The following is a 23,813-nucleotide window of genomic DNA, read 5'->3' on the forward strand; positions in this document are numbered from 1 at the left end:
TACAAGGGTCTACAGATCGGAGTACCTTCTCTCAAGTATTTCCATTTGTTTGGACAGATGCAGGCTGCAACCCTCGCCTTGCGCAGGGAATTTCTAGCCTAGCCAGTTTTACTAGCGCAATCCCTCCTTGTAAGGTGCAGAGCTGATCCCTCACCCTGGACTCAAGCACAACTGAACAATGTCAGAATCCAACAGCTCCACACATGGGTGCCTGCTGTGAGTGGGTGGGCGTGGGTGGGGCAATATTTCTGGCGTAATATCTGCTGAGACAAACATAGATAGGGGAGGACCGAGGCAGCTGCTTTGATGTGCTACTCACCTTCCCAGTAAAGAACAACACAGATATCAAACCCTAGTCACCAACACAACTTGGGGTGTGTAGGGTGGACGTTGTCAGCTGTTCCCAGGACATATCCATGGAAATGCAGTTTATGCCACTCCAATGTTAGCAGGGCAGGCTTGAGTCAGCAAGTTCTGACCTGGCTTTGCAAAACCTGCTTTGTGTATTTAAATGCTCTGGACAGAAGCTTGTGTTGATCTGCTCAGTATTTATTATTTCACTTCCTTTCAAAAGGGGCACTGAGAAGAAATGTGACCCCCATCTAAAGTTTGAATTCACGCTCTCTTAAAAGCAGCTTACTTGCCTCAAAAACGCAAGAATATTAATATTGCCAACGGTTTTCCTTTCTTCGTATTGGTAACATCGAGAAACTATAGGGAGCAATCCAAGCATATGACTGATGCCAAGATTTAGGAAGTGGGAGCACTTAAATGTGCACCAGGGGATGTCCTGATTTACCCTGCAGCGCCAGTAACAGCATGCAAAAAATATTGCTCCTTTTAAAGCAGACTGATTTGGGCTTTACCTGAAGTGACACTCAACATGCCATTCCTAGACTGGAACCAGAATGTCCACTTGCGTAGACATTCATTTTTAAAGAATTCATGTTTAACACTAAGCAGTTGAAATAAACACCTAAATAAAACCTGTCGAAAGCTTGCAACAAAGAAGGCACTCTTATTTTTCTCAAGGTTTCCAAACACAGCAGCTAACAGCTAGTTTTGCACATGCAGGTTCATTATTTGAAAGACTGACTACCAAATCCAAAGTGATGAATGAAGTACCATAGAGTGAACACCTCAAAACCACTGCTTTTCAAGAGTCGGTTCATGCATGCAGTCCTGGGATAGACATTCATACATGAACCAGACCTCTGCAAGCAAGGAACATTCCATACACTGGAAGTGCATCCGAGACACTTAAACCAAGTAATGCAGGGCAGGGAAAATACCTCCTCCACAAGCTTTTGAACACTGAGACCAGCTTTTAAGGGCCCACTCATAGGTGTCCATTTCTTCCAGGAGGACATTGTTGTTTCCAATGACAGGAAGGAGATCTTCGTGGATGATGTACTTGTACATCAAGCTACTCTTGGATTCGTCTTCTTGCGGTATGACCTAGGATGCAGAGAAAGGGAAGAAAGAGTAATGAGAGACGAAATGCCCTCTCCACTTGTTACACAAGTCTTCACAAATGTATAGTTGTGCACACAGTTCTTCAGTTTTCTGCTGGGTCTACCAGATCCAGGCTCCCAAGGGCTAAAGCCAAACTAAAGTCTTTTATAAGATGCTAAATTTCATAAGGGGAAATATAATAGGACTATTTTTTCCCCTCTGAAACTCCAGCAGAAATTTTTAAAAGGCACAGGTGTGGCCCAGTGAATGGAAAGCGAAGGGGGAAATGACAGCTGTGTTTTAACCTGAACCTAGCCTCTCTCTCTCATTCTCATGTGCAAAAGAGGAAAATGCCAACTTTCCTATTTTTTCCATGGATTCTGCAAGCAACACTGGTTGTGTGAAGTGCTCTTGAATTAGTTTATGCATTGAAATAGTTTTGTCTGGTGCAGTTAAGCAAAAGGCTTAGAGGGCAAAAGGAAAAGGGGGGGAGAGACTGCACATGTGTTGTTGAGCATACACATGCATGCATCTAGCTCTCTCCAGGACTCACCAGGACGCTGATGGCTTCATGCAGGGGCCCGCTGGTTTTCAAGCTTTCCTTGCCATTCTCAATGGCGTACTCCCATTCCAAGCCCATCTCCAGGAAAGTGCTGCTCTTGGCATCTTTGCCCTTGGGATTAAGGATGATGTTGCCAGAGGCTTGGTTCTTAACAGCTGTGGGGGAAAGTAGTGCTCAGGGTCATCTCCGCTCATCAACGTCCTTTTACATGCAGCAGAATTTGGGCATTAGGCAATCAAGAGTGTTCAAGCCTTTTCTTTTCCTTTTAGTGTATGTATGGGGGTTTTTGTGTCAGTGGCAGTTGGGTAGGTTCTCTTTCTGTTCCAGGGCAAGAAGCACGACACTTCGTCCCTTCCCAAAGGGATGACGTTCCCCTGTAGTGTGCATACTTGATTTATGTTTACGTTTTTACTATATTGTGTTTTAATTATGTTATGGAACCATTTGGAGAAAAGCAGGCTATACAATTTACTAATCAATAAAATAATTTGGCACGGATGGCGTTTTTTGAGATGGTTTAAGATAACTTTTAAAATTGGATCCATTTGCTAAATCACGCTGAGTGCCTAGGGGCTGAAAAGTCTTCCAAGATTCCATCCTGCACCAAGAAACAAGCCCCAGGGCGCAGAGAAAGGGAGGCAACTGGGGTAATCATGAACCAAGCTTTGTTCCCATTCCAGTGGTGTCCCTGGCTCTACGGTTCTATGATTCTACAACTCTCCTGTTTGCTCCTATGGAGGGAGGAGGAGTGCTGTGCTTGGGATACTGACGCAATGAAAGCAAAACCTGCTGCTGAACACATATGCATACATACAGACATGCAAAACACCCACACACAAGCCAAGACCTCTTGCAATATAAAGGCTCTCCTTCTGCACACTTCCTCATCCATCAGTATGACGGACATTTTGCTGCAATGTAAAAACAGTACTCTTTAAAGCTAGACCTTCTGCAATACATTTGCCTCTCTTCTTGGGCAAAGGTAGAAAATAAAACCCCAATTTATCTCCCCTCCGTCTTCTTTATTGTTCATTTTCATTTTGCTCGGCTGGTTTGTAATCAGCTGGCACACTTAAATCATGCCTGGCATTCCAAGTCGTCCTCTGAATTAACAGAGCTTGTAAACAGAAAGAGGGGGGGGGATACACTCTCTCTTCCCCTTCCTCTCCCCCTATGAGCACGAGAGATTTGGCTTCTAGTCTGGACCTCTCCAAGTTTGTACAGCGCATAGAGGAGCATTGTGTGAGCAGCAATAAAGGATCACAGCCAATTCCTCCAGAAGTCTCACAGATTTTACAGACAGCAGGACGTGAGCTGCAGACAGACGCACAGGAGGGAGGGAAACCACTGCTTCACATTATCTACCAATTGATCAATTCCTGCCACCCACACTTCCTTGCATCATCATCATCATCATCATCATCATCATAAAGGTTTGATATCACGTTACTAAGCACATATGTGGAATGCAATTTAAAATGTCTACTGTGATGCTGCAACGTGTTACAAAAGCTGTCAGGTTCAGATGGGCTCATAAGGGGCTTAATAGTTGCGTAATGATGCTGAAAGAACAGAGGGAAACAGGGAAGAAAGGTGAAGGACAAGAGAAACGAAGATAAATATGGGGGAATCTGTTTAAGTTTAGTTTCAGACCAGGGTATGGACTAGCCTGCTGTTTACTCCATATTAAGCACTTATCACGTGTAGTAATTTGTGGAACAGCCATTCAAAACCATTATATCTTATGGTGGGTATTATGTCAATGCTTACTTTGTAAAGTTTTGCACCTCAATATTTTGAGTTCAGTGAAGAATTGTTTGTTAGGAGATACTCCCATGTAGCCCTTTTCTCAGAGTACACAACATATACAAACACACAAGCCAAGCCTGTGATGCTTATTTACAGTATATATATAGCTGTATGTGTAGATATATGTATACAGATATATATATATATATCTGTATGTATATGTGTGTGTGTGTGTGTGTGTATATATATATATATATATATGCAGGTTTTGGTGTCCTCGGGTGTCTTCCCGTGTAAAAGTTGGGGTGTCTAGGCGACGTTTCGACGAGGTCTCACTCGTCATCTTCAGGCTGGTGCTTTCGGCTTCTTGTTACTGGAACAGAGCAGGATCTCAGTGTTTGAGTTCCTATAAATACTGTAGAGGGGGTGTGGTGTATAGCCTCCAATGTTCTGGGCAGAGAGGAAGTTCCCAGGCTAGTGTGCCTTTTCTTCTTTTGTTCCTTAATTACTTGAGAGATATCTTGAGTGATTTCTTGAGTGATATCCTGAGTACCACTTAGGTGGGTCATTAGGTGTGGATTAGTTGCTAAAGTCTTTGTGTCTTGAGCAACTAATGTCTTTGTGTCTTTGTGTCTTTAGCAACTAATCCACACCTAATGACCCACCTAAGTGGTACTCAGGATATCACTCAAGAAATCACTCAAGATATCTCTCAAGTAATTAAGGAACAAAAGAAGAAAAGGCACACTAGCCTGGGAACTTCCTCTCTGCCCAGAACATTGGAGGCTATACACCACACCCCCTCTACAGTATTTATAGGAACTCAAACACTGAGATCCTGCTCTGTTCCAGTAACAAGAAGCCGAAAGCACCAGCCTGAAGATGACGAGTGAGACCTCGTCGAAACGTCGCCTAGACACCCCAACTTTTACACGGGAAGACACCCGAGGACACCAAAACCTGCATTCCTGTACCCGTGAAAATCTACGAAAGCATATATATATATATATATATATATATATATATATATATATATATATACATACACACACACACACACAATGATTAATGAAGCTAGCACAGGACAAGAAAGAGAGGAAAAACAACTTGATAAATACTAATGTGCATCTGACATGTGGTGTTAGCAATGTGTGGCCTAATACCCAAAGTCAGCTTGCTGGGGATGGGGGGGGGGGCGGATAGTGAGATCCAGCCAAAATTTAAAATCTCACTTATTTCATTGAGAGAATTAAACATCTTTAGTTTGTTTTCTCCTGTTCAGATGAGCAAGGCTTTAAAGTGATTTAATGCTGACTGGACTGAACCCTGCAAATGTCTTTAACAAGCTCTTCTTGAGAACTAAACTGTTAAAAAGACCTTTGTATAAAGAGTGTCAGGCAAAATCGACCCTGTCTACCTAAACCCATTTTCGGTTCTTACCAATTGTATGGGTTGCTGGCTCCATCTCTTCAATCTGCACATGCCTGGCGCCGGCTGGAATCTCAAACATTTTCAAAGCACCCACTGAAAATCGTGAAGAAAAGAAACCATTCTTAAACTGGGTAGAGCTACAGTCAGAGATAAGTTCCACGAAACATTCGCTTTTAGACTCTCTGAAGCTGCAGGAAATAACAGGCTTTGAAAAACACACACAAGTATTTTTCTCTTTTGACTTTTGCTACAGCTATGTTTATTTAAGTATGTGTTTGACACCCTAGGGACACCTCCGGCAGAAAACCACATTGAAAGTCAATGGAGATGTCCCCCATGGACTGAGTAATCCAATCCAGTTCTGCAGATCTTGATTACAGGAAGCCAATTATATCATTTTTTTTGAATAAGGAAATTTGTACTTGTGTATAAGAAACGCACACACACCAGAATATGCCCAGATGGAGAGCATAAACAGGAAATTTCAACCCATGTAGCTTTCAAATGACATTGGAGAATATACACAAAATTAGAGAACAAACAGGATGTTCTGCGCATTGCCTGGTCAATATATACAAATGGATGGAATCCCTCGGATGAGTTCATATCCTCAGTCACCCAGAGACTATGGCTACTGGGAAAGCAACATCCAGAAATTCCCTGCGTGTTCATTGGTGCACACTCTGCATGTCGTCATACAGATACACTCCATCACCAGTGTTTATCACACTAGATACAGCTCACATTAACTCCAATATAAATAGTTTTCCCCTCCAATAATAGAGGCGGGGAAAGGGCTGCTGCTAATTCTGGCAGCCTATATAGCTTGTAAGGAAAATTTTAAAAGACACTCTGTCTTAGAAGCACTCTAGGTCCTCCCCCCCCCCCCCCCGCCTTTGAGAGAAGTTTGTCTTCATACTCTCACCTGCCTGCTTTGGGGATTTGACCAAAGTCCCCTTCACCGTCCGGCAGTGGGAATTGTCACCCCCACAAACACCACATTTGTCGTCCTGTTTGAGGGAGCCGATTTCTTTGTCGCACCCAACGTGCTGTCATAAGTAGAAGCAAAGCACAAACACAGAGAAAATATATACACAGATAGAGTTTTGCTTCAGATTAGATAGATAGAGACTATGTATCACCAGTATCATTAAAACAAAGTTATGATCCCAAGTGTTTTTAGAAAATGTTGGGTGCGGGTGTGTGGGTGTAATGGTATTCAGATTGCGTTGGATCTTGCAACACCACACTCAACCAAAATCTTCCTATTATCCTGGAAGCAATCAGCATTGTCCAGTGTTTTATTCTATATCTAGCAAGCTGAGCTTTGGCGACTGAACAGCGTGCTATAAATACTGAAATAGTAAGCCAGAGGATTTATTGCAATCACCACAATTACAGCCCTGTGTGTGGTGCGAATGAATAGCAGCAACACACAAAAAGCCAGTGCGGTTGTCTGGTGAGGAGTTCTGGGTTTGTGGGAGCAAAGTTCAACCCACTTTCTCAGTTACGAACTTGCTGGGTGGCCTCAAGCAAGTACGATCTCTCGTGGATTGTTTCCCCGTCTGCAAAATGGCAAGGCATAGGCCTGCTTTGCAAGGCTGTAGGAATAAAGAAGGATGGATGAGATCCTATGCCCATGTACTTAGAAGCAAACTCCCTACACATCCACTGGACTACTCTCTAAATGAATGCATTGCAAAAGGGTGTGTGCAAAATTCAAATACACACCCAGGGTGGGGATATTCCCTTCCATGCAACCTAAATAACAGTGAGGAAATTTGGCTAAAGATCCAAACAACAAAGACTTGTTAATATCTCTTCAAACCAAAATTGCAACATGAAAGGAATTTTAAGCTAAGACTGAGCTGAAATTACTCATATTTCCTATTTTGTGAGCATCAAAAAAAAAGCCTATCACTTTTGGTGAGTTTTCTGCACTTGTCGCAAACACATTTGCCTTGTTTTGATGCTTTCCTTGTTGCCCCCTTTTCCATTTTTCTCAACCTCACAAAGTCCCCAGTCTCATTTGTGTATGATTCTGGTTATAAAATTATCCTATGGGTTATGACTGCCCATGTGGTTTGTCAATGACATTACAGACACTCAAGACAAAATCATGTGCGTCAACTCAAGTGACGAGATTCGAAGCTGTGTTGGTAAATGAATCTCAGGATTACATGGGCAAAGGAGAAGGAAAATGGCACCTAGAAGCTGGAGAATTGAAAGGATGCTGAAATTGCTGTAAGGTGGGTATTTGGGGGGGCAGTTTGCTTTGGTGCTACTTTGGAAACAAATATGAAAACTACAGGACATCTGGCAAAGCCCTGTTCAATCCCATTCCAGAAAAATCTACCAAAATCTGTGAAGGTTCAACCAACAATAAATAGCTGTCCTCTGCTCTTTCTTTTGACACAAAAAGTATAGGAAAACAGATGAACCAGCAAGTTCAATTACGTACCACACACTCTCCCCTCACACAGACACTGTATGGGTCTCTATAGCTGCACCTTGTACCATCATGAACAACTTGATTCATGAATACCACGTCTCCAGTTTCCTCAGACTGGCAAATCAGCTCACACTTCTGGGCATCTGCAGTAAAACAAACACACAGAGGCATTTGGTACTATGTGTGAGGATTTCAGACAAAAGTGAAACAACAGTATTTTGTAGGGCTGATCCAATGTTCTCAGAAGAGATTTATTTTTTATTTTTCTCACCCTCCTAGAAAATGGAGAATTTGCAGAATTTTTCTCTGGATATTCTCCACCATTTCCCCCATACCAGAATGAGGCCGGGTCCAGACCTTGTGGAGGATACAAAATGGCACCCAGGCTACACACGCACTTGCTGCGGTTGTCACTTGCAACAGTGGCAAAACACACACAGCACCCTTTGCTTCAGGGAGTGGAGGGAGATAAAATCTGCTGCCGCCACTGTCAATGGTGAGCTCCCCCCCCCAAAAAAAAAACTGCTGGAGGGGGGTGGTGTGAGCTGGAGTTCAACACCATCTGCATAGCACCACATTAACTACTCTTGAGTTGAAGTCCACCTTGCCTTCTGCTCCTGGAAAGCTTTTTTCCCACCCATCCAAATGGGATTCAAGTGCCTCTTGAAGCCCAACATTCTGTAGTACCATATGCGAACTTTCTTGCTCTGTACTGGTCAAACATCCCTATCCCAAATGTTTTCCCGTAGGGCATCCAAATCAGGAGGTCACAGAACACATGTGTACCATATTTTAGCCTGTGAAAGAGCTTAGCAGGTTTGGGGTGCATTTCATATCCTTCATTTTGAAACAAATTTTTAAAAATGCCCCCACTTAAGACTTTTCTTGATACACTTATAGGAGGACCTTGGCTTAAAGAGTAAAAAGGTAAAGGGACCCCTGACCATTAGGTCCAGTCGCTTTATTGGCCAAGGGAGCCAGAGCAGCACACGGAAATGCCATTACCTTCCCGCTAGAGCGGTACCTATTTATCTACTTGCACTTTGACGTGCTTTGGAACTCCTAGGTTAGCAGGAGAAGGGACGGCGTAAAGAGTACCTCACACTGAATCATTGTTTAGCATAGCATGCACAAGCAAGAACAAGCCTTGGGTCCACATGCTGCCCATTGCCTCTTGGCCAAGAGGAAGAATCCAAAAGCTTTTGAGTTAATTTTCCCTTAAACATGAAACGCCCTGCGTTGCCCGATGGTGGTGAAAATCCCCAACTATGGTTAACTTCAAAAGCCAACATCAAACTGTGGAGCTGATAACAGCAAAAATAAGAAACCAACATGACGGACTATTCACGGAAGAATGGAAGCCGTTTTTGGAACAGCTGAAAGAATATTATAATCAGGGGAAATCGCAAACAGGATTTGAAATATGAGAATTGGTAGAAGATTGATAATATATGAAATAGAAGAAAATGTCTTAGGTGAAATGCAGTATGTAAATGGGATGGGATTAAGAACAGCATGGAGGGAAAGGCAGGAAGCCAAAGTTTAAAGAGAAATGTATAACAAATTTGAAATCTCGATTATATATGTTAAGATTCTGAAGTTTAATAAAAACTTGACTTTGAAAATTGCGGGGGGGGGGAGGCAACATCAAACTGTGGTTGCTGAAGCTAACCATAGTTTGCAATAACCACAGTTCCAGGTTCAAATTACACAGTAAACTGTAGCCAACTAAAAGCAGAAGCTTTCAAACTGCTGCTCTCAGCCACTTGGGAGGATAGGGAGCACATAAGGCGGAGGCACCTGCGTATGAATCACATCTAAAATGTTCAGCTAGTGTGGAAACAACAGTGATGATAAGAGTGAGTCGATCTCTCTCCTAGCGTATGAAGTCAGGCCAGTTCGGTAAGCTCTCAATTCAGGGTGGATCAGCAGCGTCTCAATGCCTTACCATCATGGTGTTCATAGGGAAGCCAAGTGTGCTTGGAGTTCTGGTGGGTGTAATAAGAGTTCCTCTTGGAGCACTGCTGGGCACGGAAATCCTCATAGGGACCACGGCACTCTTCTGTATTGCAGACTTGGTACTCGTACGTGGCACCTGGGCAATGGCGCCCTCCGTAGGCTGGGCTGGAAAACAAGCAAGCTGCTGTTTAGGGAGCCCTGCATTCTCATCACCCAAAAAAACCTTAAAGAGAAATTGCATTCACTTCCATGCTTTCTAATTTAGCTAATTTCTTTTCTTTGAACCAAAATTTTTGCATCAGAAGCTCGGGCAAACCCAAGGGAGCGTCTCCACCCACATCGTTCAGCCCAGACACTGAGGTCCTGAGCTGAGGGCCTTCTGGCAGTTCCCTTGCTACGAGAAGTGAGGTTGCAGGGAACCAGGCAGAGGGCCTTCTCAGTGGTGGCATCCGCACTGTGGAACACCCTCCCATCAGATGTCAAGGAAACAAACAACTATCAGACTTTTAGAAGACATTGGAAGGCAGTCCTGTTTAGGGAAGTTTTTAATGTCTGATTCTATTTTTAATATTCTGTTGGGAGCCACCCAAAGTAGCTGGGGAAACCCAGCCAGATGGGCAGGGTATAAATAATAGATGATGATGATGATGATGATGATTGGTAAAACAGAGTGCAGTCCCTGAAAACTGCCAGAATCTCAGTCCAACTAAGCAATGCATTTAGTTTTAAATATAGAAACATGCATATGAGATAGCTCATATCTGTGGCATAAAATGGTAAACCCAGCAACTGAAATATTGCTCAAGGATACAGATCACATCTTTCAGTTGTTACTAGATGAATTTCTGCTTTATTTTATTGCAATTCATTTATGACTTGTTCTGCTGTTCCTTCAGCTACGATTTCCCACAAACTCTCCTCATGCCTTTTTTGTTTTTCGGTGACCCAGATGCATTAGAAGGAAGAGAGGCCCCTTCTGTCCCCTGCCAGATGAGATTTCCCCAAACGACGCTCCTAGCGGAAGGGCCAAACTTACGGTGGGTTGTTGCAGTTCCTGCTGCGGGAGCGTACCCCACCCCCACAAGTCCTGGAGCAGGAACCAAATTTGGACCAGGAACTCCAGCTGCCATCCTGGCTGTACGGTTGTTCTGAAGTCTTCCAGATGCAGTGACCCTTGAAACACCACTGGAACAGGAGAAGAAACAGGGGTTACCTGAACACCTGCCTCTTCATTACTGTCCAGTGTTAGTGAGGAGATCAGTTCTACAGCCACGGAAGCACCCGGCTTTACAATAGGGTTCGGAATCTGTTTCTCCCACTCTCATTGGTCAGGCGGACAGTGACGGCTGTGAAGTCACGAAACCTTAAAGTAATAAAGAAAGGTCTCAGGGGGCCTGGGTGGCACAGTGTATTCACGAAAAAAAGCCTGTCACCTCTGCAGCACCAAGCTAATCCCCTGGCACAGATTGCAATCTGAAACCACACTGAGGTTGGCGTTCCTGTCCTTGCCCTTGATTTTTCCACATCAGAACTTTGCAGTATTTACACTGGAACAGCTCAAAAGACCGGAATGGGGAGGGATGGAACGAACCTCCTGTTTTCCATGACTGCACTTGAACACAAAGTGCAAACACCCAATGCTTGTTGCTAAAAATGCAGTGGGCATACACCAGGGAGCTGCTGGTAGTGAGGATTTCCTGACGTGCAGCTCTGAGTATTTAAGGATGCACAGCTAACCATCGTACTCTACTGTGGAGACCACCAGAGTAAGGCCAGCATAGCCTTGGCAAACACAAGCTACCAAGTGGAGCAATGCAGACCTATGTAACAGTCGGCACTGGACCAAGTTCCAGTACCCTTAGACGTATGCATTTATTCTTTATTTAAATTTAGGAGTTTGCTTTTCCACCAAACGATGCTCAAAGCAGCTTACAACAGAATTAAAGCAAGAATCATGAAACTTATAAAATAGCTTGATTTTTAAGAGTCTCGTTTTAAAGCCAGCAGTTGACAGCACTGAAAGATAACAGAACCAGATTTAGAAACATGTGGTGGGCCGGTAGAACAAATGCTTCTTTGCACTAGATGTCAAATTACTGCAATGGGACGTGTCTGGGTGGGCTCACCTGGGGAGGGAGTTTCATGATCCAAGAGCCATCACTGTTAAAAGGTTGCTTTCTGGTGGCATTTAACTTCATGCCCAATGTTGGCGGACTCAAGAGCATCGTCTCTTTTAGAGATCTCAACTAGTCTTTGTGTTGCGGAGGGTGGGGTATTCCCTGAGACAGCAGTAACCAACATGGTGCCCTCCAGATACTGTGAGGCCGCAACTCTCATCACCCACAGCCAGTATGGCCAATAGTCTGGGATTATGGGAAAGGTAGTCCAGCAATATCTGGAGTGCACAACATTGGCTACCCCTGCTCTAGATTATTTCTCAGCTGGTCATGATAGGGCTTTGGCAGCACCAAGAATTTAGCCTGTAAATAAACTAGCAACAACAGTTGCTGGTGCTTCCAGGAGCTAGCTCCTGACAAAAGTCTTGCTGCTGTGTTCTGGCCTGTCTTTTTCTCGGGAGCAAAGATGACAGGAAGAGCGGCAACACAGTCTGCATGGAAACAACCACATCAGCATAACAGAAGTGAAGTACTTTTCTGCTAAGTTAACGTGGGAATAAATGAGCGGCATGTAGGTACAAACATAATGGTTTTCACAGTGGAGGATGGAGAGGTGAAAGATTCCTGTTCAATGCCTCCATTCACCTTTTTCTAGAAGTCCATGGTAAAAAGGTAAAGGTAAAGGACCCCTGAGAGTTAAGTCCAGTCACGAACGACTCTGGGGTTGTGGCGCTCATCTCGCTTTACTGGCCGAGGGAGCCGGCGTACAGCTTCCGGGTCATGTGGCCAGCATGACTAAGCTGCTTCTGGCGAAACCAGAACAGCGCACAGAGTTTACCTTCCCGCTGGAGTGGTACCTATTTATCTACTTGCACTTTGACCTGCTTTCGAACTGCAAGGTTGGCAGGAGCAGGGACCAAACAACAGGCACTCACCCCATCGCGGGGATTTGAACTGCCAACCTTCCGATCGGCAAGCCCTAGGCTCTGTGGTTTAGACCACAGCGCCACCCACATCCCTTCAAGTATATGATACTTTTGTACTAATCTTAGGAAGCTATTCTCCAAGGTGCAGAACGTTACTGACATCTCAGGCTTGGTTGTTGTTTTCAACCACTGCCAATTTTGGGCAAAGGTGTGGACATACACAAAGCATTTTAATGTTCTAGATGAATAAAAGGTGCCTGCATAAATGCTGCCCAAAGAGATACACACAGTCCCTACATATTCCTATAACAAGGCATGGTCTGGGTGCCCGCATGTATTGTGCAAAAGGGTTTGGGCAAGGGTGGAACACGCCAGCCTTCTGCCAAGGATGAAACCGTCCAATATCAGATTCAACAGCATGGGTACCTTGCCTGATGCACACTCAGTTCCATCTAAGGGAGGTCCTTTCTTTGTCTTACAGAAGTAGGGGTTGTCGGGATGGCTGCACCACAGTTGTTTGCATGGGTCAAAGGTTCTGAACTGTGAAGAAGGAAAATACAATGCAGACAAAGAAAGGACTCACTTTGTACATTTAATCCAACAGGAAGTGCAAGTAGCTTGTTCCCACCAATACTTCAGCTTATGATCTAGTGAGGATCGTGTATTATTGTATTATAACACCCAGAGAACCATCTATTTAAATGAGGAAACTTTGAGGTTAGGATGCCGTTTTTTGCACTGCCCCTACTGAAAATACAGAATTTAAGGCAAGTGAAGTCCCCCCCCATCACATTATTCTTTTACACAAGGAAAAGCTTCACCTGCTAAATTATGTATGTCAAAGTACTTTCAAAACCACATTAAAAAGGCTGGATTTTCTCTGTTTTTGAAGGAATCCAAGCCTACATGGGTCTAAGACACACACACACACACACACACACACCCTTTATTTTATTTTATTTCAAATATTTTTATGCCACCCTGCTAGATTTCAGGACAGTTTTCAACAGCACCAGCTGTGCTGACACCATTACCGTGAGTGCAGAGACTGCTCCTGCTTCACTCCTTCCTAGCAGAAGGAGCAACAAACAAACATCTCTGGCTTAGTTTTAGGTCCAAACAACTTTTAATGAGAATCCAAGGTTTTGTTCTTGGCTTACCAATCATGGTTTGTTTGGAGGCTAATGCTACTAAGCCAGAGGTTGCAGAGTGTTGCTTCTTCTCTTGTTAGGGGAGAAGTGAAGCTGGGGCAAGGCATGGTAAACCATGAACTATGATTTATTTATCACAGGGGTGGCCTAACCCTTTATTCACCCAAGGCCAACTTTCCAGGGGCCACACGGCAGCCCAAAAGCGGGTATGTGGGACATCCCTTTCATTTACACAAGAGCAGGACAGGGAAAGTAGCAGCAGACCCCCTACCAACAGGGTTCCTATACTCACAGCTGTGCATGTTTTATATCCCACACCAAAGTCAAAGCGGCATTGCTCATCCATGGAGTAGTTGATTCCTGGCAGCTCTGGCAACTTAGGCCAGTTGTGCTCAAAAGGGTCGTCCAAGAGGCAGTCGTAAGAACTGTAATGCAAGACAATAAAGAAAGCATGCGCAAGGTTCCTTGCCACTTTAGCATTTTTTCTTCAGATACCCCACAGGTCCTTGTTCTCCTAAACAGCTGGGCATTCTAGATTGGATTTCACCGTCTTAATTCAACACAGAATTATTAATATCTATTCATTCAGTATGCATCCCTCCTCACCCATTCATTCTCTCCATAGAAGACAAAAACAAAATTTCAGAATAGCTTAAGAGCCCATGACAACAACAACGTAGACCTACTGTATGTATCGGTTCAGCTCTTGCTTGCTGCATCGCGACCAGTGGTAACGGTGGAAGGCAGCTTGCACCAGTGGCGCCATAATGCTTCCCATGCTGGTTTCATCAGCACATCGGTTACCTTGGCCGTCGTGTTCCATACCTAACCTGTTTAAAAAGTCTGTAAGTGGTGTTCCCAAGCACTAAGGTATATGAAACAGCGAATAATGGAACAGAAGAAGTTTGAGTGCCACTGCTTCAGTTCCTATTTGTTTGCCACATGTACAAAACTGACGTTAAAGCAATCCTAACTTAGTTGGTCTTTAAGGTGCTACTGGAAGGAATTTGTTTTGTTTTGACTATGTTTAAACTGCTCCGACTTACCACTTCCAACTCACCCCCCTCCCCTTGCTCCCATGGCTAGAAACAGACCTGGTGGGAGCCAGTGTCCCTCATCAAAGTGACCCACACCTTTCTAGGTCACAGAAATTAAATAACAACATGGGAGCACCTCACTCAACACCATGTTTGCAGAAGCCCAAATATATGCGCTGAACTGGACTTGTGACCAGAATTTGCGTAAGTCCATAGAGAGACCTTCTGACCATATGGTGGATGACATCTCATGAGTTCTCTTTGTGATTACCCTTACAGGAATGAGTTCCACAAGGGCCTATCAGGTTCCATAGCTGAGTCATCAGCCATCAGTGTCAGTGGCATTAGAAGCTACTGAATGGTCTCCGGGGATCAGGAGTGTACCATTTCCCTTACCTTGCCAGCAATTGGCTGGCCCAGGCCCAGGCTATCTAATGTCCTCTAACGAGGTTGCAGGATGACGAGCACTTCCACAACCTTACCCAAAAAGGGAAGGCCGAAAGACTCGTCGGAGAATCAACATCAAAAGATGCGGGGGATGTTTCTGCCCAGAGCATGGCATTAAAAATTATCATTAAGCCAGCAAACTTTTAAGAGCAGCTGAAACAAAGGGCACCCAGGCATCAATCACTGCAGAGATACCAGTGAGAAACCTGCCCCGACGACTTACACGTGTCCAGTCTCATGAGCAACCACGAATGCCGACGAGAAGCCATCTTCGTGATTGAGGGTGCAACTGCGCAGAGGGTGACACATGCCTGTGACAGGAGCATATCCTGGAACAAAGCAGAGGAATAAGGGAGAGAAAACGAACCACAACAGGGATGGGGGGCACGTAGGAAAGGGGGGGAATTAAGTACTAGAGCTGTTTCCATCAAATTTCACACCCAGCTCTCTTTGGAGGGACGTGAGCTTCACTGAGACTGCAAATGAATCGTTTTAAGAAGTTCCACCACTCAGATTTCATGAAAACATATATGCTTGGAAGGTCCTAAAATAAAAAATTGTTGTTTTTTAAAAAATGTTTAAAATTTTTATTTTTTACCAACAACCAAAACATAAACAGTGAAACCCCCCAGGCAGCTGATACATTGGGTATACATAATCAATAACAACATATTCAAATCGACCATATGTACAATTTTATATACGTTAACACTCCTCCATCCACAAGGTTTATTTAACTTTTGACATTTTAATTGCCCCCAAATTGTTCAAACCTATGCAAATAATCCAATATCTTCTCAAACCAATCCTCCTCTTTCTCACTAACCTTAAACCCTTTCATTCTGTGTATCTTCACAGTTAGATATTCTAAAATTAAAATATTATTCAGTTTTTTCCTCCACTGGTTCACCCCTAGCTCTTCTGCATTTTTCCAATTACTCTGGCTGCAGTTACCATCAATTTTACTCATTTACATTCCTCTTTTGTTTTTAACTTGGTGCTACTTAGACTAATAAGAACCATTAATTTAGATATTCCCACCTTCTGACCCACAATTCCCGATATTTCTATACCAATCTGTTTCCAAAATTCATTAACTAATGCAAAAATTGTTTTAAATCTCAGCACGCACACATACAGTAATTTACCCACCACCACATACATTCCAAGATCGGCATTGTGGCAATGACACAGCAGGGAAAGCATTCAGACAAACTAACAGAAACTAAATGCCAAGGCAAACGCAGCCCAGTAAGGATGTACTGTGGGGGCCTTCTCCGTGCTTGACAAGGCCTCTGTTTCTGCAGCCTGAGGCAGGTAGCAAAAGCAGGATGTTGGTTGACTCTCTGGTGGGCCACTTTAAATGTACAACCATGAGCTGCCTTTGGTTTGACGAGCCACAAGTTGTGCAGGCTTGCAATGGGGACCATTAGCAAGGAACAGAGTGGGAGGTAAAGTGATATGCACCTCATAGCCATATAACAATTTTGTGGATCTTTAAGCTTGTACACCAGCCATCCCTGAAATAGGCTAATGGGAAATAGGGTCAAACTCTCAATAGATCTGTCATCAAATGCCATAAGGTCCAGTTCCTGGCATTTAGCACCTAGTGACTGGTTAGATCGGAGTGGTGAGGGCTGCGATTCTCCTCCTGGCTGTTGCTGGGCTTCAAACTCCTCTCACAGCCCTAGTCAACATGCCCAATGATCAGGCCAGCAGCAGAAGGAGAGCCACAGGTTCTCTGTCTCTGGCTTAGATGTTTATTGTGCATTATTTGTATATGGCATGGCATGCAGTGGTGCTGCTAAGTTTATTTGTTCATTTTTTTAAAAAAAAATAGCTATAAAAATTATTCCCTCGATACAGATTTTTCTCCATTTAGATACTTTTGAGATGTTGAATACAGGCATTTAATTCTCTTTCCCGTTATGTGACTGGCTCCATCCCAAACAACAATCTTGCAAATGCCTCGGACAGGTAGATTTGGGGGCTCTGGTGTTTTGTTTTCTTTTGTTTTAGAATAGATCCCACAATCCTGAATTTACTGGCCCCTGAGAAAAATGGTTCGACCCTCATTTAGTGACGTTACAGCTTCTCTCAAGAGGCAACAGCTACATTCACAGAATCTGTGCTTAAAAAAAAAAAAAAAAAAAAAAACTTATCAGTGACAAGCCATTATCCTCTTATTCTGCACTGGATCACATAGTCAAGAGACAGGAAAAACTCAACAGAAATGCCGGCTGTTCTACAACACAAAGAGGGTGAAATAAACACTACCAAGGAAGAAGCAGAAACCAAAAAGACTTTGCCACATACCTCAGCTGGCCAAGTGTTTGGAGAGCAGCCAGCAGGGTACAGACTTCATTTCCAGTGAAGTCATCTCTGCTTCTATTGCCAAGGCCTGAATTTAACATATCTCTCTGTGTGTGTGACACTTTACATTCCTCACTCTTTCCATGGTTTAATGGCAATCCCCCTTGACCAATCAGATTGTGCTTTCAGGTAGCACCGTCATTCACTTTTGTCCTGTTTCCTTCTGGAGACAGGAGGAGAATTTATACCTTTTTCCTGCCCAACCCTGTGTCAAGTGGGCTATTATCCCCATAAATGGATTCAACACAGAATGGAGACAAAAGGAATAGAAATGGCGCAATGCAGACCATTGATATGATCCAATTATAACATTTAGCAACGCTGGTCAAGCATGAGACTCTTAAATCTCAGGGTTGTGGGGTTGATCCTCAAGTTGGGCAAAAAGTTTCCTGCATTGCAGGGGGCTGGACTAGATGACCCTTGGGGTTCCTTCCAATGCCACAGTTATAATATTCTATGAGCCTATGATTTCCACTGTGGCATGCAAAAAACAACAACACAAAACCAACACAAAACGCTTCCACAGGGTGGCTGTTATCGAACTACTTTTGCCATAGAAACTTCACATAAACAGCTATGGAGGGGTGGGGGCAGAAATGTCTCTTTCCCATGATTTTAAAAAAAACAACAACCTACCACACACAACCCCGAGCACTACTTTCTGCACAAACAGAGGCCTCAGCATTTTAAAGCAGGCATGCTTGCCAAATGGAACTGGAAAGTCAGGGACCCCTGCCAAAGTCATGAATGGCCACCTTTGTAACTTTGATCTTTCATTTACAATGCACTGCATAGCTATTGGGTTTAAAGGCCCAGAGCAGCTTCCATTAAAGCAAATGGTTTTAGCAGGATCAACGTTAGACCCCTTTTGAGAAGGCAGGCCACCAGCGTGCGCACTTTAATTACCGTTTCAGTTTTGCTGACTACCTCTCTTGGCTTGTATCCCTGTGCTGAGCCGAAACATTATGGAGTTGCTGCGTCCACCCCACCCCCATGGAGCTTGAGACTTGCCCTGACCTCAGTGCGCTGGGCGAGATCTTCCCATGGTGTTCATTCCAGAGATACCCAGCGGAAGCAGAAGAATTAAAATGAATGGATGAGGCACTGGGCTTTATAAGCGCAAATGTGACCGTGCTGAAATGTATTTATAAACTAAACAGTTGGGTGGAACTGTACTAAGGGTAATAAAACGAGAGGAAAATATAAGAGGAAAATATAAGTCACACTCTCATTTAAGAATCCCTCACACTCTCCATCACAACAATAGCTGTCATGCTTAGGAAAGTGTTTTATTGAAAACCACGTACATCCCCTGGGCTTTCTCACCGAAAAGCATGTCCTACCATATTGCCCCAAATAGCTCAAACTCCCCCCCCCCCCGCCATTAGACAGAAGTGAATGAAGCCTGTCAGATTACAGACCAATTGGTCTAGGCTTATTTGCCTTTTTAAGGGACGCAAGTGGTGCTGTGGGTTAAACAACAGAGCCTAGGGCTTGCCGATCAGAAGGTCAGCAGTTCGAATCCCCGCGACGGGGTGAGCTCCCGTTGCTTGGTCCCAGCTCCTGCCAACCTAGCAGTTTGAAAGCACATCAAAGTGCAAGTAGATAAATAGGTACTGCTCCGGCGGGAAGGTAAACGGCGTTTCCGTGCGCTGCTCTGGTTCGCCAGAAGCGGCTTAATCATGCTGGCCACATGACCCAGAAGCTGTATGCCAGCTCCCTCGGCCAATAAAGCGAGATGAGCGCCACAACCCCAGAGTCGGTCACGACTGGACCTAATGGTCAGGGGTCCCTTTACCTTTACTATTTGCCTTTTAAGCTGATTGGCGAGGGAGAACTAAACGGGGTTCACTACCCTCTCTGCAATTTGGCAGGCAACTATTTTATTATGAAAGCAGAAGTAGCCCTAGGAAAGGAACTTGCAAAATATCCCAAAATCCTGTGTGGGAGATGTACAGGAGGAGTAAGGAGGAATGCTTCAGTTTTGGCTATCCTGCACTGAACACGGGGTTGCACTTTGTGACTTTTAAGGTCCCTTTCAGCCCTATAATTCTATGTGGATGGTATCGGTTGCCAGTTGGGTACTTCTGACATGGAACAGTAGTTTCAATTGCACAGGTTTGACATCACAACAACCTGGACACAGAACTCCAAGGTCACTTCCACTGCAAATAAGGATTTGAAACGAAGTGAATCTAAAGGATCATTTTCTAATCACTATTCAGTTATATTTCATGATGACAAAACATAGACCTGCCTTCATATAAATTTGGAGGGGAAGATGTAACACTGTAGAATTTATTTTTTAAAACGTTCGCATTCGTGAATTCCGCTTATAACACTTGAAAGGCAACCGTTGGTTGTTGGAAATTATTTTGTCGGAATGGTTTTTACGATCTGAGCATAACTCGATTCATTAATTTCATCATTCTAATATTTTGGAGTTCGCTCATGCTAAATGTTAATGAACCTGAAGATAAAGACTGCAATGGACACAGTGAACTAATTGCAATTTCCTCTATTTCTTAAAGTCTATTTCTCAAACAACCATCTGAATTGGATCCATCTGAATTTAACAGTCTTCTTGGAGGAACTAAAATAAACCCTTCAATGAGTAAGAACTTCTGTGGAAGAAGAAGTTCCTCCGAAGACAGGAGAGTTAGAAGTCCAAGTTAGGTGTTGTTTACTGGACTCAAACGCATTGCAGACAAGGAACAAATGTTGACTTGTCACAGTTGCAGAAACTTTGTTCTTGGGGCGGGGAAAGCAGCAACATAGGCTAATACTTAAGATTCTTTTCAAATACCTCACTTCTTTTCCTTACAGCAAAAGCACCAGCCAAATATGAACACATATTTTTAGGCCAAGTTTCAGTCGCTTTGCTATTCCAAATGACTTTTCTTCTACAAAAAAAATCTCAGATTGCACAATCACAAATACAAAGGCATGGAGTTAAAACAGTCTATAGTTTTACCTTGCCTTACAGGAACCTAGAATTTGGAAATCACACGCTGAACTCTTATCAAATCCAATGATGTGTTTTGTGTGCAAAATCCTTCCCGCTTTCCCTCCACCCTCTAGGGCTGGCATAGACAAACTCGGCCCTCCAGATGTTTTGGGGACTACAATTCCCATCATCCCTGACCACTGGTCCTGCTAGCTAGGGATCGTGGGGGTTGCAGGCCAAAAACACCTGGAGGACGGAGTTTGCCTATGCCTGCTCTAGGGCAAAGCCACATGTTAGAAGGGGGCAAATGAGCTTCCCAACACACCTACCTCTCATCATGCCAATGCAGGGCAGATTGAATTTGTGGAGGAGAAACTGCAAGGGAAGTAATCCCCTTCCTCAACCACCAGTTTCCTCCTTCAAATCCCCCATTAAAAAACACACCCACACCCACACCTGTAAGACAGACTCCAGGACCAGAATGCAGAGGAGATCAACTTGTGAGAGTGTCACTTCCAGAAAAGAACTCTGGAGTGGCAGTGACACAAAAAAAGGATTATGCATCCCCTCTGGGGCTCTTCCTCTGCAAGCCCCCCCCCCCCAGTTCAGTTCCAGGCTCTACATTCACGTGATTTTGAAAACCTCTTTGCAGATATAGTTTGCTGTACTACCCTTCCTTTAAGTGCTCTCTTAAGACTGCAGTTTGAGCTTGTTGTTCTAAATTCTTGAATGTAGTGCAGACGGGCGCAGCTTGTCACCAGCCAAGTCATGTAAAATCCCATAGCCAATAGAGGCTCAATAAACCCACTTTTGATCCCTGACCAAGAATACAAAAATTGGGTGGCAAGGGGTTAATCAAGCACCCAGGAGGTCACACTGCATAACTAAGGTGTTGCATTTAGCTTGGTTGGTTAATGAATGGCGCAAGTGTGAATTAGCGCCACCTCTATGCATGCCTGGAAACCTGCACAAACAATTCAAAAGGATGAACTATACTTATGTCTGTCTTCTATCTTTCCTCTTAAAATCCCAACTTTCGTAAGCCTTTTTAAAAACTTTAAGGGCAATCAGTAAAGGAAAAGCTCTTCAGAAGGTCATCAGACAATGCTTTTGAACTGGAAGGCTCTCTCCTGTGTCCACCAAACTGCACATACCTGATCGAGATAAATACAGTACCTTGCATACCTGCGGGACCAAAGTCTTGCCTGGTGAGGAACACAGCATGGTCGTGGTATTCTGCGTGTTCTGGGTCCGAGCGCTGCTGAGAATGGGCCCAGCGGCAGACCTGCTCTAGGCTCCGAGACGGGTTCCCTCGCTCTATTAAACTGATCGACTACAGGAAACGAGGAAATGAGAAATTCATTCAGGATGAGTGAGCCTGGCCAGAATTTAAAGTAGGGCTTCATAAAGTCTGTTTCAGAAACTCTGGTTCAAAAATCATACTCTTGAGTCAGAAATACGGAGTGAGGCTTGCAGCTGATTGGAAATTTGCCTTCTCATAATGAGTCAGCAGCTCAAAAATAAATGGAAACCTAAAAAGGCATTCTTCCATGAGTGACAAAACCCCGTAAAACAACTCAAAACATGCTGTTCCGTGGAGACAACTCCCTATAACATTTAGGCAGCTATCCTGTGGGCCGAATCCTGGAAGCCACAGCATTATCTCTCAACGTCAGTGCTATAGCTCTCGAAGCTGAGATGGGGAGATAAAAACTCTCAGCCTGTGACGAGCACAAAGCAACTGACCATCGTCATTCCAGGGCTGCAGTGCAGAGGGGCAGTAACTGCTTTTTACTCAGGAAAGCCCTCAGCTGCAAATATGATGTGTGTGTGTGTTCTGAGTTCTTCATGTGTGATGCATGTGCTGTAGGTGGCCTGTAGGTGTGATGAGTGAACAAGTGAGTAGATATGTGCGCAAGTGTGCATGTGCACACGAATGAACTCGTGTACAAATATGCATTGGCCACACCCATATGGCCCTCAAAGAGGGGGCTGACCATCTATGCAGCCCTTGGCCTAAAAAGGACTAGCCAACCTTGACTTAGATGGATGAACAGAAAATGAAGGAGATCAGTTAAAAGACTGACAAGCCATCTCCACATTTATCAAGTCTTCCCCTAGCATCTGAGCCCTACGATTGCTCAGTCCTCTCCTCTACTTTCTATTTTTAAGAATATGGATAACAGCCAACACATTAGATCTCCTACATGTGGCCTGAAGTGATAAGTTCCTCCAAGGCTACAACATGCCAGTTCTCTGAAAGTACAGATTTCCGTTAAATCTGCTGTTGTTCTCTCTACTGCCCTCTCTCTACCACCTCCCCAATGCCCACAATCTCTTATAATCCACCCAGCAGAGCAGGACTAGGGAATCTTTGGCCCTCCAGAAGTTGTTGGACTACATCTCCCATCATCCTTGACCACTGGCCATGCTGGCTGAAGCTGATGGGTACTGCAGTCCAATAACACCTGTATGGCCAAAGGTTCTGCACCACTGTATACCCCATTATTTCTGGCACGAGGGATGTTAACACTTGGCCAATTAGAGAACAGCTAGTACAGAAAAACCATGTAAACTGGTTTGAAAACTTCTTACTTCCTCTGCCTAAAACACAGGCCTGCACATATATCACATTAGAAAGAAAAGCTACTAATATCTTACCTGTCTGTATCCCACCATGATCATTCTAACCAGCACAATGTTGATGTGGACCCCCAATGATTCATCGTGGTAAATTTCATCTACCTAAGGAGCCGGGGGAGGGGGAGGGAATACACACAAAAAAAGCCACAGGTTAAAAAGTATGCATCACGCTTTGAGTATGAAGCATCCTTCAACCCTCACCTTGTTCATCCTCAAAGCAGCACAGTGTTTATTATCGACAACCTCAGCTCTACTTTTGCAGAAAGCAACCCCCCATTTCTACCTGAGGACTTCAAGAGGAGTTGCGGCTTTGACCTGGTTTCCCTTGGTCTGAATCTAGTTGTAAGGAAGGTGACTGGGGCCTTTGTGAGAGAAACTAACAGAACAAATGAGGCAGCAGCAAAGAGGCCACCCTAGGCTGAAAAGATATTAAGTGTTTTTCCGTCTCAGGACATGGTAGCTTGGTATCTTGCTACGCAAAGACACATAAGGCTGCTTTGGCACATAAATACCAATAAAGAAATCAGCCTATAATGGGCTCGTGTGGGAAGAAGGGCAGGTTAT

The 23,813-nt window shown here is 44.1% G+C and overlaps 1 protein-coding gene across 5 annotated transcripts in view; it reads right to left on the reverse strand.

Moving 5' to 3' along the window:
- ADAMTS14 (ADAM metallopeptidase with thrombospondin type 1 motif 14) overlaps positions 1-23,813 on the reverse strand; it is a 71,655-nt gene that overhangs the window by 10,256 nt on the left and 37,586 nt on the right. For 4 of the 5 annotated variants that reach the window (XR_014156609.1, XM_081861766.1, XM_081861768.1 and 1 more), the window contains 13 exons: positions 23,268-23,351; positions 21,783-21,939; positions 15,510-15,615; positions 14,489-14,632; positions 14,095-14,227; positions 13,078-13,191; positions 10,645-10,793; positions 9,598-9,773; positions 7,659-7,792; positions 6,123-6,246; positions 5,207-5,290; positions 2,009-2,172; positions 1,293-1,458 (listed from right to left, as the gene is read on the reverse strand). Coding sequence is in view for 4 of the 5 variants with exons in the window: in XM_081861766.1 (XP_081717892.1) it covers positions 1,293-1,458; positions 2,009-2,172; positions 5,207-5,290; positions 6,123-6,246; positions 7,659-7,792; positions 9,598-9,773; positions 10,645-10,793; positions 13,078-13,191; positions 14,095-14,227; positions 14,489-14,632; positions 15,510-15,615; positions 21,783-21,939; positions 23,268-23,351 (1,735 nt within the window). In the remaining variant the exon portion in view is untranslated. The remainder of the gene's footprint in view (positions 1-1,292; positions 1,459-2,008; positions 2,173-5,206; positions 5,291-6,122; positions 6,247-7,658; positions 7,793-9,597; positions 9,774-10,644; positions 10,794-13,077; positions 13,192-14,094; positions 14,228-14,488; positions 14,633-15,509; positions 15,616-21,782; positions 21,940-23,267; positions 23,352-23,813) is intronic. The other variant, XM_081861767.1, reaches the window with a different exon arrangement.

The sequence above is a fragment of the Podarcis erhardii genome (genome assembly GCF_964252035.2).
Source record: "Podarcis erhardii genome assembly, chromosome: 5".
In the NCBI taxonomy this organism is placed as follows: domain Eukaryota; kingdom Metazoa; phylum Chordata; class Lepidosauria; order Squamata; family Lacertidae; genus Podarcis; species Podarcis erhardii.